General features: G+C 46.9%; 1 protein-coding gene across 7 annotated transcripts; it reads right to left on the reverse strand.

Moving 5' to 3' along the window:
* Window positions 1-865: 865 nt before the first annotated feature.
* On the reverse strand, window positions 866-3,349 carry LOC129563825 (melanoma-associated antigen B4-like). Of its 7 annotated transcripts, XM_088834464.1 has the most exons (4): window positions 3,076-3,349; window positions 2,253-3,045; window positions 1,957-2,204; window positions 866-924 (listed from the first exon to the last, which is right to left on the reverse strand). In XM_088834464.1, exons 1-4 carry the CDS (start codon window positions 3,347-3,349, stop codon window positions 866-868), a joined length of 1,374 nt encoding a protein of 457 aa, XP_088690590.1. The 7 variants fall into 7 exon arrangements, with proteins under 7 accessions (XP_088690590.1, XP_088690596.1, XP_088690595.1 ...); XM_088834470.1 differs by lacking the exon at window positions 1,957-2,204 and having other exon boundaries at window positions 866-944; window positions 2,337-3,045; window positions 3,106-3,349; XM_088834469.1 differs by lacking the exon at window positions 1,957-2,204 and having other exon boundaries at window positions 866-912; window positions 2,230-3,045; window positions 3,106-3,349.
* Window positions 3,350-16,248: the final 12,899 nt, after the last annotated feature.

Genomic DNA, 16,248 nt, shown 5'->3' on the forward strand with positions numbered 1-16,248 from the left:
TTATTACTATGATTATCTTGACCTCAGATAAACAGCTCGGATTACATCAACTGGTATTATTATTTTTTTTTGCATCTAAGAGATATCAGGTACTCTGCAGCATTCTAACTGAAGGAAAAGAAAATACCCAACCTCCTGGATCTAGCAAAAATCTTGCCTGCCAATGAAAACGAAGTAATTTCCAACCCCACTTTACCCTTTATTCTTTTCTTCTAGAGTTGGAGAGCATCTCGGCCTCTTCCATAGAATGATAGCTTCTCTGAGAGACTATAATTGAATGGGAAGAGGCTGGGACATTGTTGACTAAATATCACCAGTATAAGCATGAAGACTTCTTAAGGGCAGATGCTCAATTAATGTTTGTGTAAAAAAAGCACCACGAATAAATCATTTGCGATAATTTATATTCTCAAACATTCTTGAAAAACATAAGCAGATCCAGGTATATAACTTTTACCTTTACAAAAAGGGAGACTAAACAGAGAGGAAAGTAAACCAAAAACTGACTAGCTTTCAGCTATATCTCTATTTATGTATCAGTGTTCTCAGCCTCTTAGTGTGGTGTCTTTCACATTTCTAAGCATATTCTTATCCTAAAGTGATGTTATTCTCATCCTGGATCACATGTGATTTAAGGATTTACAATATGTATTTCATCAAACAAAACTCTTACTCCTAAATTTGACAAACAGCAAACAGTGTGTACCCATGTAACTAATATACTTTTATCACTAACTAAATATTCTGTTGAAAAACGTAATACTGAAAATTTGGGGGGGGAAGTCAACAAGTTATTGATGCATATTAGGAACACAGGTTGACAGGCTTTTGCAACCACAAAGTGAAGAGCAGGCTTCAGACCATACTAGGGGCGAGATGAGCGGCTGGACGTGGCCCTGGAGTGGGCACTGGCTGAGGCAGAAGTGCTAGCACTGGCCGAGGCAGTAGGACCAGGCCTGGATGAGGCAGAAAGGCCAGCACTGGCCGAGGCAGAAGGGCCAGGCCTGGGCACAGCAGAAAGGCCAGGCCTGCCTGAGGCAGAATTGCCAGGCCTGGCCATGGCAGACGTGTCAGCCCTGGCCGAGGCCGAAGTGCCAGCCCTGGCTGCAGCAGAAGTGCTGGGTCTGGCCAAGGCAGAAGGGCCAGCACTGGCTGAGGCAGAAGGGTCAGCCCTGGCCGAGGCCAAAGTGCCAGCCCTGGCTGCAGCAGAAGTGCCGGGTCTGGCCGAGGCAGAAGGGCAAGCATTGGCTGAGGCAGAAGGGCCAGGCCTGGCCCTGGCAGACATGTCAGCCCTGGCCAAGGCCGAAGTGCCAGGTCTGGCCGAGGCAGAAGGGCCAGCACTGGCCGAGGCAGAAGGGCAAGCACTGGCTGAGGCAGAAGGGTCTGCCCTGGCCGAGGCCAAAGTGCCAGCCCTGGCTGCAGCAGAAGTGCCGGGTCTGGCCGAGGCAGAAGGGCCAGCACTGGCTGCGGCAGAAGGGCCAGGCCTGGCCGAGGCCAAAGTGCCAGCCCTGGCTGCAGCAGAAGTGCCGGGTCTGGCCGAGGCAGAAGGGCCAGCACTGGCTGAGGCAGAAGGGCCAGGCCTGGCCCTGGCAGACATGTCAGCCCTGGCCAAGGCCGAAGTGCCAGGTCTGGCCGAGGCAGAAGGGCCAGCACTGGCTGAGGCAGAAGGGTCAGCCCTGGCCGAGGCCAAAGTGCCAGCCCTGGCTGCAGCAGAAGTGCCGGGTCTGGCCGAGGCAGAAGGGCCAGCACTGGCTGAGGCAGAAGGGCCAGGCCTGGCCCTGGCAGACATGTCAGCCCTGGCCAAGGCCGAAGTGCCAGGTCTGGCCGAGGCAGAAGGGCCAGCACTGGCCAAGGCAGAAGGGCCAGCACTGGCTGAGGCAGAAGGGTCAGCCCTGGCCGAGGCCAAAGTGCCAGCCCTGGCTGCAGCAGAAGTGCCGGGTCTGGCCGAGACAGAAGGGCCAGCACTGGCTGAGGCAGAAGGGCCAGGCCTGGCCGAGGCCAAAGTGCCAGCCCTGGCTGCAGCAGAAGTGCTCGGTCTGGCCGAGGCAGAAGAGCCAGCACTGGCTGAGGCAGAAGCGTCAGCCCTGGCCGAGGCCAAAGTGCCAGCCCTGGCTGCAGCAGACGTGCCAGGTCTTGCCGAGGCAGAAGGGCCAGCACTGGCCGAAGCAGAAGGGCCAGCACTGGCTGAGGCAGAAGGGCCAGCACTGGCCGAGGCAGAAGGGCCAGCACTGGCTGAGGCAGAAGGGTTAGGCCTGGCTGAGGCAGAAGGGCCAGCCCTGGCTGCAGCAGAAGTGCCCGGTCTGGCCGAGGCAGAAGGGCCAGCACTAGCTGCAGATCTGGCCCCAGTGCTCTCTAACTCCTCTCTAAAAGCCTCCTCATAATGTGGCAGTAAGGCGTCGGGGACCGCATCATTGACCTTGGTCAAAAACTGCAGGACTTTCGTCTTGCTGCTTTCTGTGAGTGCTTTAGGACCCCACAGGAACTCATAGCGAGGGGGATCGCTGCCGGGCACCGGGCGGTACTCCAGGTACTCTTCCCGCACCAGATCTTCTGTGATGAGCTTCCTGGTGTCTCCAAAGATGAAGTGTCTTCTTCCATCATAGATGCCCAGCATATTCAGGAACTTCCAGATCTCCTCCTCAGAGGCGCGGTGGCCATTCAGGTAGATGACACCCAGCAGCGGCATCAGGAGACCATTCTTTGGCAGCCCCCAGTCACCTCTCATAGACTCACTGTCTCGGAGATCTAGGTTGCTCACCAGGGTATAGCAGTGACTGTTGGGCCTGACTTCCTTCAGCACCATGCCAAACACAAACTCCATGTGCTCAGAGGCCCTGCTAAGGATCTCAGGGTATTGCTCCCTGTACCTTCGGTGGATAACCTTCAGCATTTCTGACCTCTTAATGAGCTCCCTCACCTTATACTTAAACAGCATGTACTGCACCAACATTTCTGACTTCTTGGTCAGAAGATCTGTGTGAGTGCTCTCAGCAGCAGCGGAAGCCTGGGAGGAATTTTCACCTTCCTGAACTTGGCCCTCGGCACCTACACCAGATCTCGAGCGCGCTGCTGCACCTACACCAGATCTTGAGCGTGCTGCGCCACCGACACCAGATCTTTTGCGAACAGCACCTGCAGCAGCACTGGTGGTGCCTTGGGCTCCCTGAGGCCCCTTGGGGGAGCCAGCAGCAGACGAGCTTGAGGGAGCGCTCTCTGAATCAGGAGGGGAGGAGGACATGGTCTCTTCTCCCCCAGATGTGGTGGCCTGATCATGAAGACCCTGGGTCTCAGCCCGGGCCTGGCGACGTTTCTCACGAGCACGGTGCTTACTCTTCTGACCACGGGGCATGACGGCGGTGGTCAGGGACCGCGGGCAGGAGTCTGGGCCAATAGACAGGTGATTGGGGCACCTGGAGGATGGAGAATGAGGTGACATCAGCACCTTAAAACAGGGAGATTCTACCTTCGCTTAATCAAAGGTGTCCTTCAGGACACTGCCCTAAGAACCCATAAGACTTCTGTTTTCCTGCTCAGCCTGTCCCCTGAGAATCCCGCAGAGGAAGAACAGAGGCCTTACGTTTCCTCTGTGTCCTCGCAGACCTGCTTTGGATTCACTGAGGTGACAACAGGTCCCGGTAGTGGGGTCCTCTCAGTTCATCTCCAGTATTACCACATCAAGTCCTGGCGGAGCCTGGGCACCCTTCCCTCTGCTACTCTGATGCAGACCTCCACATGATCCAGAAGCAAGCGAAGGGATGCCTCAGTCTACCTCCCTTCCAGGGGATACCCAGTGCTCAGAGCCCAGTAGGGTCTTTTCTACCCTGAGTTCACTGGGATCATCATTCATGGTCCTTACCTTGGCTCCTTAAAACGTTGGGCCCTATTCTCTATTTGCTAACTGGTGGCTGCACCTTCAGACTAGACATTTCCCCTCCCCTAGACTTGGTATCAAACAGTAAAGCAGGTGTTCAACCTCACAGCCCATCCCTGAGATTTCCTGGGCTGAAACCCAAGGGTTGGGACGGACGCTCTGAGTCCTCACTCAGGTTCCTCAACTGAGCTCCTGGTAGAGAACCTCCTCTTTCTCCTGAACTGAGGCCTGCGTGATAGTAAAAGCCAAACACCCTGTGTCCCAACAGGAGGAAGTGAAGATGACCTCATGTTACCAAACATGGTGTGCTAAGAATGGAGGCTGTTGCAGGCAGGTTGATGTCCCTGTGGTTCCATCCAAGATCCCAATTCAAAGGTAAACTGTTTTTTGCTTCTCTTTTCTTCTATATGTCTTTTTTAAAGCAAATTTATTTATTTTTAATGGAAGGATAATATCTTTACAATATTGTGTTATTTTCTGCCCCACATCAATATGAATCAGCCATAGGTATACTGTATGTCCCCTCCCTCTTGAAAGTCTTTCCCCCCTCCCACCCCATCCCACCCCTCTTAAGCTGTCAGAGCACTGGCTTTGAGCTCCCTGAGTCATAAAACGAATTCCCACTGGTTATCTATTTTACACATGGTAATGTGTACGTTTCCAATGTTACTCTCTCAGTCTGCCCCTCCCTCTCCTTCCCCCACTGTGTCCACGAGTGTGTTCTCTTTGTCTCAAACTCCAGGCTGCCCTGCAAACAGGTTCATCAGTGTCACCTTTCTGGATTCCATATATCTGCACTAATATATGACACTGGCTTTCCTCTTTCTGACTTAATTCACTTTGAATAAAAAACTAGGAATAAAACTACCACATGAGCCAACAGTACCACTACTGGGCATATATCCTGAGGAATCTAACCGAAAAAGACACTTGTACTCAAATGTTCACTGCAGCACTGTTTACAATAGCCATGACATAGACGCAACCAAGGTCTACATTTGACTCATGACAGGGTCTGAGATTTCTCCCTCTGTTGACCACTCCCTTAGCTGACCACTCCTTAGCCCACAGTGTGGACTGACATGTATTCTGCAGGTCTGCCAGGGATGACGACAGGGAGGATTTGGTCTGAATGACGTGGTGTGGAACATCCCCACAGCCCCCGACGTTCTCACCATGACCCCTCACAAATCTGAAACCCTCCCCTGCCAACCTGAGGCTGCCCGCTTTGACCTGGTCGCTCACTTCCCTGAGATGTCCCGGGAAGCATCATGTCAAGATGCCCGATTCTCCCAGGCCTGAAAACAGGGCTGGCGCTTTCTGTGGCCCCGTTTCTTAAGGAAGTGGCCCCCATCCTCACTCAGCGTCACAGCCACGAATCTCGTTGGAGACTAGGTCCCTTTGTTGAACTGGTTTTATTCCGTTAGAGCAAGGCTCTCACTGCCCCAGGACCACCTCCAGAGGACACCAGGGGGCACCACAATCGGTCAGCTCCACCTGGGGCCTCCTAGAGCCCCGTCTTGGGGAGCCGCTCAGTGTGGCCCCCTTGCGATGTTGAAGTCTGCTTATCAGTCCTCAGGGCCGTTATCCAGGTCCCAGACCTCCTCCGGGGGTAGCGTCCGGGCCACCCCCACAGACCTACGCCTTCGCCTGACACACTAGACCACGTTCAGCCGGTAGCTCTGAGGGGCCCACTAGAGCCATATCACTGGGGTGGGAAGTGCATGGGTCACTTTTATTACTGGGAGGGTTGGGAAAGTCCCTTCAGCTACATTCAGGCCCTCACCTTGGCTCCGGACGAGTCCTGGACACTAACTTTCCGCCAAACGGTCGCCGCGACTATCGGTCGAGCCTCTCGCTTTCAAAGCGGAAGTGGAGGGGAGCTGCGTACGGTCCTACGTGGGGTCTCCCAGGGACGACGGCAGGGGCGGCGTGCTACGGGAACCCCGGTAGCTCAATCTTCATCCGTCCCTGGATTCTCTCTCAGGGTCCTCCGTGTGCGGTGTTATCAGAGCCCTGAACGCCTCCATCTATGAACCCAAGTCCTCCAGCCCCCCAAACAGAGCCCTCGCCTTCCCAAGTCCCTAGCGGAGGGAATCAGGGCAGTGCTCTGAGCACCTCTGCTTGTCAGGAGGGGCACCACTCTGTAAGCCTCCCTCTTTGGGGGAGAGATCCTCTCATTAGCACTGGTCGTCCTCACCTTAAGTCTGGTTATGGTCAAGATGACACCCCTCTGCAGATCTGGGGCCCTATCCTGCTAAAGAAGGCCTTGCCCTCCCTGAGATCACACAGGTGGAATGAGGGGACCACTCAGAAGTAGCTCTTCCGGGTCTCTCGGAGCTAAGAATTTACAGAATGCTGTTTGGCTCCCTCTCCAGCGTTCCCCTCTAACACTCAGCATTGTCATCTGAGGTCCTGCTTGGGCTCAGGTTTCTCCACCCACGAAACTAGGCTGATCCTTTTAGACAGAGGCCTCACCTCGCTGAGAATTTCCAGACTGAAATCAACCTGATATCTGTGACCTGAGCATCCAGGGGAGCTCAGCGACAGAGATTTTCCAGGGCCTCCTTTGATACAGTGTGTGCTACTGTGAGTCCACTTTCACGTCCTCACATTGACACGTGACGAATCCTGTAACTCCACTCTCTGCTTTATGAAGCTGCTTGTCTTATATCAAGGTCCTAGTCTCCTTGAGAATTCCAAGTTGGAAGTCTGGGTGACCCTCATATGATAGTAGTCCATAAGGGCCTCCAAAACCAGGCAGTGAGGATGCAACTCGAATATTTATGGAGTCCTCTTGCTCAGCATCCTCACTGCACCTACCACAGCCTGGGAATGTTCCTTCTACTGATGTAAGATACCTCTTTGGGTCACCACTATAATCAGGAGTTACTGTCTCCACAGTCCTCTTTCATGGAGTTCTGATATCAGTTTCTGTCGCTTGATTAAAGGCTTCCTGGGAAATGCATATTCCTATGAGCACTTGAACAGTTACCCTCTAGCAAATCTTGGAGAAAATGGGTCTAAGTCCCAAAAGTGATGTAAGATTAGGAAAATGCAGCAGACGTCAAGGAACTCAGGACAGATGTTATGCTGTCAGAGAAAAAAGAGCTGATATATTCCTTCTCTTCAGCCAGATTTTGGGTGTGTGCTTAGTTGCTCAGTCATGGTCTACTCTTTGTAACCCCATGGAATGTAGCCTTCCAGGCTCCTCTGTCCATTGGGATTCTCCAGGCAAGAATCCTGGAGTGGGTTGCTCTCCTTCAGGGGATGTACGAAACCCACGAATCAAACCCAGGACTCCCACATTACAGGTGGATTCTTTACTTTCTGAGCCACCAGATTTAGGATAGTTCTAAAATCATTGGTCCAGTGATTAAGACTCCGTACTCCCAATGCAGAGGGCCCGGGTTCGATCCCTGGTCAGGTAACTGGATCCCACATACCAGAACTAAGAGTTCACGTGCCACAACTGAAACTTTCACATGCCACAACTAAAGAGCCTGCATGTGGCAAACAAAGACCCTGAGTGTCACAGCTAAGACCCAGAGCAGCCAAAAATAAATAAAAATAAATATTTTAATTAAAAAAATAAAGAATTTGCTTTCTACATAGAAGGATAGCACCTGATAATCTTGTAAGCCTTTGATGACTTGAGGGTGTCTGAATCTGCACATGCAGATGATCATATGGTTACTGAGCATTATCTTATCTCTTTCTCTCCTTTATCTCTCTTAATTATTTTGGTTATGTGTTATGTGGCAATATTGATGGTAGGAGAGTTTGGGGGAGACTGGATAGATGTATATGTATGGGTGAGTCCCTTCACTGTTCATCTGAAACTGTCACAATATTGTTCACCGGCTATCCCCAAGCAAAAAAATAAAAGTTCAAATTATGAAAAACAAAACTGCTTCCAGTGCAAGGGGTGTGAGTCCAAACCCTGGTTGTGGAATTAAGATCCCATATTTCAAGGGGCGGTCCCTAGATGGCGAAGGAATAGGATGGGGAGACCACTTTCTCCCCCACCAATTCATGGAAAGAACATTTGAATGCTGAGCAAATTCCACAAAACAACTTCTGAATGCCGGCAGAGGACATCAAGCACCTAGAAAGGCAGCCTATTGTCTTCAGAAGGAGGTAGGACAAAATATAAAAGATAAAAAGTGAGACAGAAGAGGTAAGGACAGAGGTCCATCCCGGGAAGGGAGGTTTAAAAAAGGGAGAAGTTTCCAAACACCAGGAAACACTCTCACTGGTGGGTCTGTGGCGAGCCTTGGAATCTCAGAGGACAACATAACAGGGAGGAAAAATAAAGAAATAAAACCCACAGATTACGTGCCTAATGGCAACTCCCAGCGGAGAAGCAGCCCAGACGCTGGCATCTGCCACTAGCAAGCGGGGGCTGGACAGGGAGGCGTGGGCTGCATTGCTTAGAGTAAGGACCAGGCCTGAATGCCCCGAGGGCAATCTGAGGGAACTGACTTGAGATAGCAACCCAGACTGTGGGATAGCTATCCCGCGAAGAGCCCTAACCTAAGACCCGGCCGGGCCCACTCACAGAGCAAAGGACTGAGCAGAGCTAGCCGGCTGCGGACCGGCCCATCCCCTGCTGCAGGCAGGCAGGCAGGCGAGGGCAGTCAGAGCCAAAAGTGGGCAATCACAGCTCCAGAGAGGCATCCTCTACCAAACTGCAAGCAGGCTTCGTTGCTAACCAAGACTTCTTGGGATTCTGGGTGGTTGACATCTGCCGGGAGGGCCGTAGCCAGAGATGAGCTCCCCAGAAGAGACACATGGCACACCTGAGAAGACGCACCCATTGTACACCCAGAAAACCGAGCGGCTGGGACGGGGGAGGCGATAAGATGCAGCCTACAACCGGGGGCGACTGCGCTTGCCAAGCACCTGGTCACCTGAGTTGCTCGGACCTGGGATGGGCACAAAACGAAGGCCTAACTAAGTCTGCGCCTTTGTGGGGTACCCTAGAACCTGAACCTGAGAGGCTTGGACCTGGGAAGTGCACGCAACCCAGGGCCCGCCTCAGAGAGTTCCCGGCAGTGCAACCTAGAGCCTGAGCAGTGTAGACTGGGAAAGCACACACACCGTGAGTGGGGGCAAACCCAGTGTGGCCGAGACACCGCGAGCACTCCCCACACACATCAGTGATATTTGTTTGCAGTGTTCCTCCCTCCCCACAGCACGACTGAACAAGTGAGCCTAAAAAAAGTGACCACCACCGCCCCCTTGTGTCAGGGTGGAAATTAGACACTGAAGAGACCAGCAAACAGAAGCTAATATAAACAGAGGGAACCGCTTTGGAGGTGGCAGGTGCAGTAGGTTAAAAACCCGTAGTTAAGTGACTTAGCAGCAGCAGTAGCAGCAGCACCGACTACATAGGAAGGGGCCTATAGATCTTGAGAAGTATAAGCCAGATCAAGGAACTGTTTGAAAATGAACTGACGCACACTGTCCACAACAGCTCCAGAGAAAGTCCTAGATATATTTTTACTATTATAATATTTTAATTAAAATTAAAAAAAAATTTAAGTCCTCTATTACTCCTTTAATTTTCATTTTTATAACCTACTATTTCCTTGCAATAAAAGACCCTATTTTTAAAGCAAACATCATATATATATATATTTTGTAATTTTTGTGACTTTGTTTTGTTTTTTAATATTGTATTTTTGAGAATCTAACCTAGATAGCATATTAAAAGGTACTTTGGCCACCTCATGCGAAGAGTTGACTCACTGGAAAAGACTCTGATGCTGGGAGGGATTGGGGGCAGGAGGAGAAGGGGACGACAGAGAATGAGATGGCTGGATGGCATCACCGACTCGATGGACATGAGTTTGAGTGAACTCCGGGAGTTGGTGATGGACAGGGAGGCCTGGCGTGCTGTGATTCATGGGGTCGCAAAGAGTCGGACACGACTGAGTGACTGAACGGAACTGAACTGGACTTCTACTCTAGATTTTTAATCTTTGCTTTTTGGTATTTGTTATCAATTGTGTAGCTTTAAGAACCCAATCTTCAGTACCCATTTTTACTTGGGAGCGAGATTAATGGCTTGATTGCTCTCTTCCCCTTTTGACTCTCCTTTTTCTCCACCAGGTCGCCTCTATCTCCTCCCTCCCCCTTCTCTTCTCTACCCAACTCTGTGAATCTCTTTGTGTGTTCCGGACTGTGGAGAACACTTAGGGAACTGATTACTGGCTGCATCTGTCTTTCTCCATTTGATTCCCCCTTTTATCCTCCTGGACACCTCTGTCTCCTTCCTCCTTCTTCCCTTCTCTGTGTAATTCCGTGAACATCTCTGAGTGTTGCAGACTGTGGAGAGCACACAGGGAATTGGTTACTGGCTAGCTTGCTCTCTCCCCTTTTGATTCCCCCTTTTCTCCTCCTGGTCACCTCTATCTCCCTACTCCCTCTTCTCCATGTAACTCTGTGTATCTCTCTGGGTGTCCCTTACTGTGGAGAAACTTTTCATCATTAGCCTAGATGTTTTATCATCAGTGCTGTATAGATGGGGAAGTCTTGAGGCTACTGTAAGAATAAGACTGAAAACCAGAGGCAGGAGGCTTAAGTCCCAATCCTGAGAACACCAGAGAACTCCTGACTCCAGGGAACATTAATCGATAGGAGCTCATCAAAAGCCTCCATACCTGCACTGAAACCAAGCACCGCCCAAGGGCCAACAAACTCCAGAGCAAGACATCCCATGCAAATTCTCCAGCAACACAGGAACATAGCCCTGAGCTTCAATATACAGGCTGCCCAAAGTCACACTAAACCCATATACATCTCAAAACTCACTACGGTGACACTTCATTGCACTCCAGACAGAAGAAATCCAGCTCCACCCACCAGAACACCGACACAAGCTTCCCTAACCAGGAAATCTTGACAAGCCATCCGTCCAACCACACCCACAGAGAGGAACCTCCACAATATAGAGGAACCACAAACTGCCAGAATACAGAAAGGCTACCCCAAACACAGCAATATAAGCAAGATGAAAAGGCAGAGACATACCCAGCAGGTAAAGGAACAGGATAAATGCCCACCAAACCAAACCAAAGAGGAAGAGATAGGGAATCTACCTGATGAAGAATTCCAAATAATGATAGTGAACATGATCCAAAATCTTGAAAACAAGATGGAGTTACAGATAAATAGCCTGGAGACAAGGATTGAGAAGATGCAAGAAATATTTAACAAAGACCTAGATGAAATAAAAAAGAGTCACTATACAATGAATAATGTAATACATGAGATCAAAAACACTCTGGAGAGAACCACCAGTAGAATAACGGAGGCAGAAGATAGGAAAAGTGAGGTAGAAGATAGAGTGGTAGAAATCAATGAATCAGAGAGGAAAAAAGAAAAAAAGAATGAAAAGAAATGAGGACAACCTTAGAGACCTCGCAGACAATGTTAAACGCCCCAACATTCGATCATAGGAGTCCCAGCAGAAGACAAAAAGAAAGACCATGGGAAAATACTTGAGGAGATAACAGTTGAAAACTTCCCTAAAATGGGGAAGGAAATAGTCACCTAAGTCCAAGAAACCCAGAGAGTCCCAAACAGGATAAACCCAAGGCAAAACACCCCAAGACACATATTAATCAAATTAACAAAGATCAAACACAAAGAACAAATATTAAAAGCGGCAAGAGAAAAACAACAAATAACGCACAAGGGGATTCCCTTAAGGATAACAGCTGATCTTTCAATAGAAACTCTTCAGGCCAGAAGGGAATGGCACGACATACTTAAAGTGATGAAAGTGAAAAACCTACAGCCCGGATTACTATTCCCAGCAAGGATCTCATTCAAATATGAAGGAGAAATCAAAAGCTTTACAGACAAGCAAAAGCTGAGAGAATTCAGCACCACCAAACCAGCTCTCCAAAAAATGCTAAAGGATCTTCTCTAGGCAGGAAACACAGAAAGAATGTATAAACTCAAACCCAAAACAACAAAGTAAATGGCAGTGGGATCATACTTATTAATAATTACCTTAAATGTAAATGGGTTGAATGCCCCAACCAAAAGACAAAGACTGGCTGAATGGATACAAAAACAAGACCCCTCTATATGCTGTCTACAAGAGACCCACCTCGAAACAAGGGACACATACAGACTGAAAGTGAAGGACTGGAGAGAGATATTCCACGCAAATCGAGACCAGAAGAAAGCAGGAGTAGCAATACTCATATCAGATAAAATAGACTTTAAAATAAAGGCTGTGAAAAGAGACAAAGAAGGACACTACATAATGATCAAAGGATCAATCCGAGAAGAAGATATAACAATTATAAATATATATCCACCCAACATGGGAGCACCACAATATGTACGACAAATGCTAACAAGTATGAAAGGGGAAATTAACAATAACACAATAATAGTGGGAGACCTGAATACCCCACTCACACCTATGGATAGATCAAGTAAACAGAAAATTAACAAGGAAACACAAACTTTAAATGATACAATGGACCAGTTAGACCTAATTGATATCTATAGGACATTTCACCCCAAAACAATGAATTCCACCTTTTTCTCAAGTGCACATGGAACCTTCTTCAGGATAGATCACATCCTGGGCCATAAATCTAGCCTTGAAGTGAAGTGAAGTTGCTCAGTCGTGTCCGACTCTTTGCGACCCCACGGACTGTAGCCCACCAGGCTCCTACATCCATGGAATTTTCTAGGCAATAGTACTGGAGTGGGTTGCCATTTCTTTCTCCAGGGGATCTTCCCAACCCAGGGATCGAACCTGGGTCTCCCGCATTGCGGACAGATGCTTTACCATCTGAGCCACCAGGGAAATCTAGCCTTAGTAAATTCAAAAAAGTTGAAATCATTCCAAGCATCTTTTCTGACCACAATGCAGTAAGATTACATCTCAATGACAGGAGAAAAATTATTAAAAATTCCAACATATGCAGGCTGAACAACACGCTGCTGAATAACCACCAAGTCATAGAAGAAATCAAAATATACATAGAAATGAATGAAAATGAAAACACAACAACCCCAAACCTATGGGACACTGTAAAAGCAGTGTTAAGGGGAAGGTTCATAGCAATACAGGCTTACCTCAAGAAACAAGAAAAAAGTCAAATAAATGACCTAACTCTACACCTAAAGCAACTAGAAGAGGAAGAAATGAAGAACCCCAAGGTTAGAAGAAGGAAAGAAATCTTAAAAATTAGGGCAGAAATAAATGCAAAAGAAACAAAAGAGACCATAGCAAAAATCAACAGAGCCAAAAGCTGCTTCTTTGAGAAGATAAATAAAATTGACAGACCATTAGCCAGACTCATCAAGAAAAAAAGGGAGAAGAATCAAATCAACAAAATTAGAAATGAAAATGGAGAAATCACAATAGACAACACAGAAATACAAAGGATCATAAGAGACTACTATCAGCAATTATATGCCAATAAAATGGACAACTTGGAAGAAATGGACAAATTCTTAGAAAAATACAACTTTCCAAAACTGAACCAGGAAGAAATAGAAAATCTTAACAGTCCCGTCACAAGCATGGAAATTGAAACTGTAGTCAGAAATCTTCCAGCAAACAAAAGCCCAGGACAATGGTTTTGCAGCTGAATTCTACCAAAAATTTAGAGAAGAGCTAACACCTATCCTACTCAAACTCTTCCAGAAAATTGCAGAGGAAGGTAAACTTCCAAACTCATTCTATGAAGCCACCATCACCCTAATACCAAAACCTGACAAAGATGCCACAAAAAAGTAAACTACAGGCCATTATCACTGATGAACATAGATGCAAAAATCCTTAACAAAATTCTAGCAAACAGAATCCAACAACATATTAAAAAGATCATACATCATGACCAAGTGGGCTTTATCCCAGGGACGCAAGGATTCTTCAATATCCTCAAATCAATCAACGTAATACACCACATTTTCAAATTGAAAGATAAAACCTATATGATTATCTCAATAGATGCAGAAAAAGCCTTTGACAAAATTCAACATCCATTTATGAGAAAAACCCTCCAGAAAGCAGGAATAGAAGGAACATACCTCAACATAATAAAAGTTATACGTGACAAACCCACAGCAAACATTATCCTCAGTGGTGAAAAATTGAAAGCATTGCCTCTAAAGTCAGGAACAAGACAAGGGTGCCCACTCACACTGCTACTATTCAACACAGTTTTGGAAGTTTTGGTCACAGCAATCAGAGCAGAAAAAGAAATAAAAGGAATCCAGACTGGAAAAGAAGAAGTAAAACTCTCACTGTTTGCAGATGACATGATCCTCTACATAGATAACTCTGAAGCCTCCACCAGAAAATTACTAGAGCTAATCAATGAATAAAGTTGCAGGATGTCAAATTAACACACAGAAATCCCTTGCATTCCTATACACTAACAATAGGAAAACAGAAAGAGAAATTAAGGAAACAATTTCATTCACCATTGAAACGAAAAGAATAAAATACATAGGAATATATCTGCCTAAACAAACAAAAGCCCTACATATATAGAAAACTATAAAACACTGGTGAAGGAAATCAAAGACGACACAGATGTTCATGGATTGGAAGAATCAATACAGTGAAAATGATTACACTACTCAAAGCAATCTATAGATTCAATGCAATCCCTATCAAGCTATTTTTCACAGAACTAGAACAAATAATTTCATAATTTGTATGGAAATAATGAAAACCTCGAATAGCCAAAGCAACCTTGAGAAAGAAGAATGGAACTGGAGGAATCAACTTGCCTGACTTCAGGATCTACTACAAAGCTACAGTCATCAAGACAGTACGGTACTGGCACAAAGACAGAAGTATAGATCAATGGAACAAAATAGAAAGCCCAGAGATAAATCCACGCACCTATGGACACCTTGCCTTTGACAAAGGAGACAAGAATATACAATGGAGAAAAGACAATCTCTTCAACAAGTGGTGCTGGGAAAACTGGTCAACCACTTGTAAAAGAATGAAACTAGAACACTTTTGAACACCATACACAAAAATAAACTTTCAGGAGGGGGAACTTATGTAAACCCGGGGCGAATTCATGTCAATGTATGGCAAAACCAACCAATATAATATTGTGAAATAATTTGCCTCCAATAAAAAATAAATTAATTACCAAAAATAAATAAATAAAGAACTAAATGTAAGACCAGAAACTATAAAACTCCTAGAGGAGAACAATAGGCAAAACACTCTCCGACACAAATCACAGCAGGATCCTCTATGACCCACCTCCTAGAGTATTGGAAATAAAAGCAAAAATAAACAAATGGGACCTAATTAAACTTAAAAGCTTTTGCACAACAAAGGAAACTATAAGCAAGGTGAAAAAACAGCCTTCAGAATGGGAGAAAATAATAGCAAACAAAGGAACTGACAAAGAATTAATCTAAAAAATATACAAGCAACTCCTGCAGCTCAATTCCAGAAAAATAAACGACCCAATCACAAAATGGGCCAAAGAACTAAACAGACATTTCTCCAAAGAAGACATACAGATGGCTAACAAACACATGAAAAGATGTTCAACATCACTCATTATCAGAGAAATGCAAATCAACACCACAATGATGAACCATTTCACGCCAGTCAGAATGGCTGCTATCCAAAAGTCTACAAGCAATAAATGCTGGAGAGAGTGTGGAGAAAAGGGAACCCTCTTACACTGTTAGTGGGAATGCAAACTAGTACAGCCACTATGGAGAACAGTGTGGAGATTCCTTAAAAAACTGGAAATAGAACTGCCATACGACCCAGCAATCCCACTGCTGGGCATATACACCGAGGAAACCAGAATTGAAAGAGACACGTGTACCCCAATGTTCATTGCAGCATTGTTTACAATAGCTAGGATATGGAAGCAACCTAGATGTCCATCAGCAAACGAATGGATAAGAAAGCTGTGATACATATACACAATGGAATGTTACTCAGCTATTAAAAAGAATACATTTGAATCAGTTCTAATGAGGTGGATGAAACTGGAGCCTATTATACAGAGTGAAGGAAGCCAGAAAGAAATATACCAATAAGTATACTAACGCATATATATGGAATTTAGAAAGATGGTAACGATAACCCTGTATGTGAGATAGCAAAATAGACACAGATATACAGAATAGTCATTTGGACTCTGTGGGAGAGGGCGAGGGTGGGATGATTTGGGAGAATGGCATTGAAAGATGTATATTATCATATGTGAAACAGATCGCCGGTCCAGGTTCATGCATGAGACAGGGCGCTCAGGGCTGGTGCAATGAGAGGACCCAGAGAGATGGGATGGGGAGGAAGGAGGGAGGGGGGTTCAGGATGGGGAACACATGTACACCCATGGCTG

Source organism: Moschus berezovskii, chromosome Y (assembly GCF_049115385.1).
Source record: "Moschus berezovskii isolate FMDL1 chromosome Y, NW_MosBer_1.0, whole genome shotgun sequence".
Classification (NCBI taxonomy): domain Eukaryota; kingdom Metazoa; phylum Chordata; class Mammalia; order Artiodactyla; family Moschidae; genus Moschus; species Moschus berezovskii.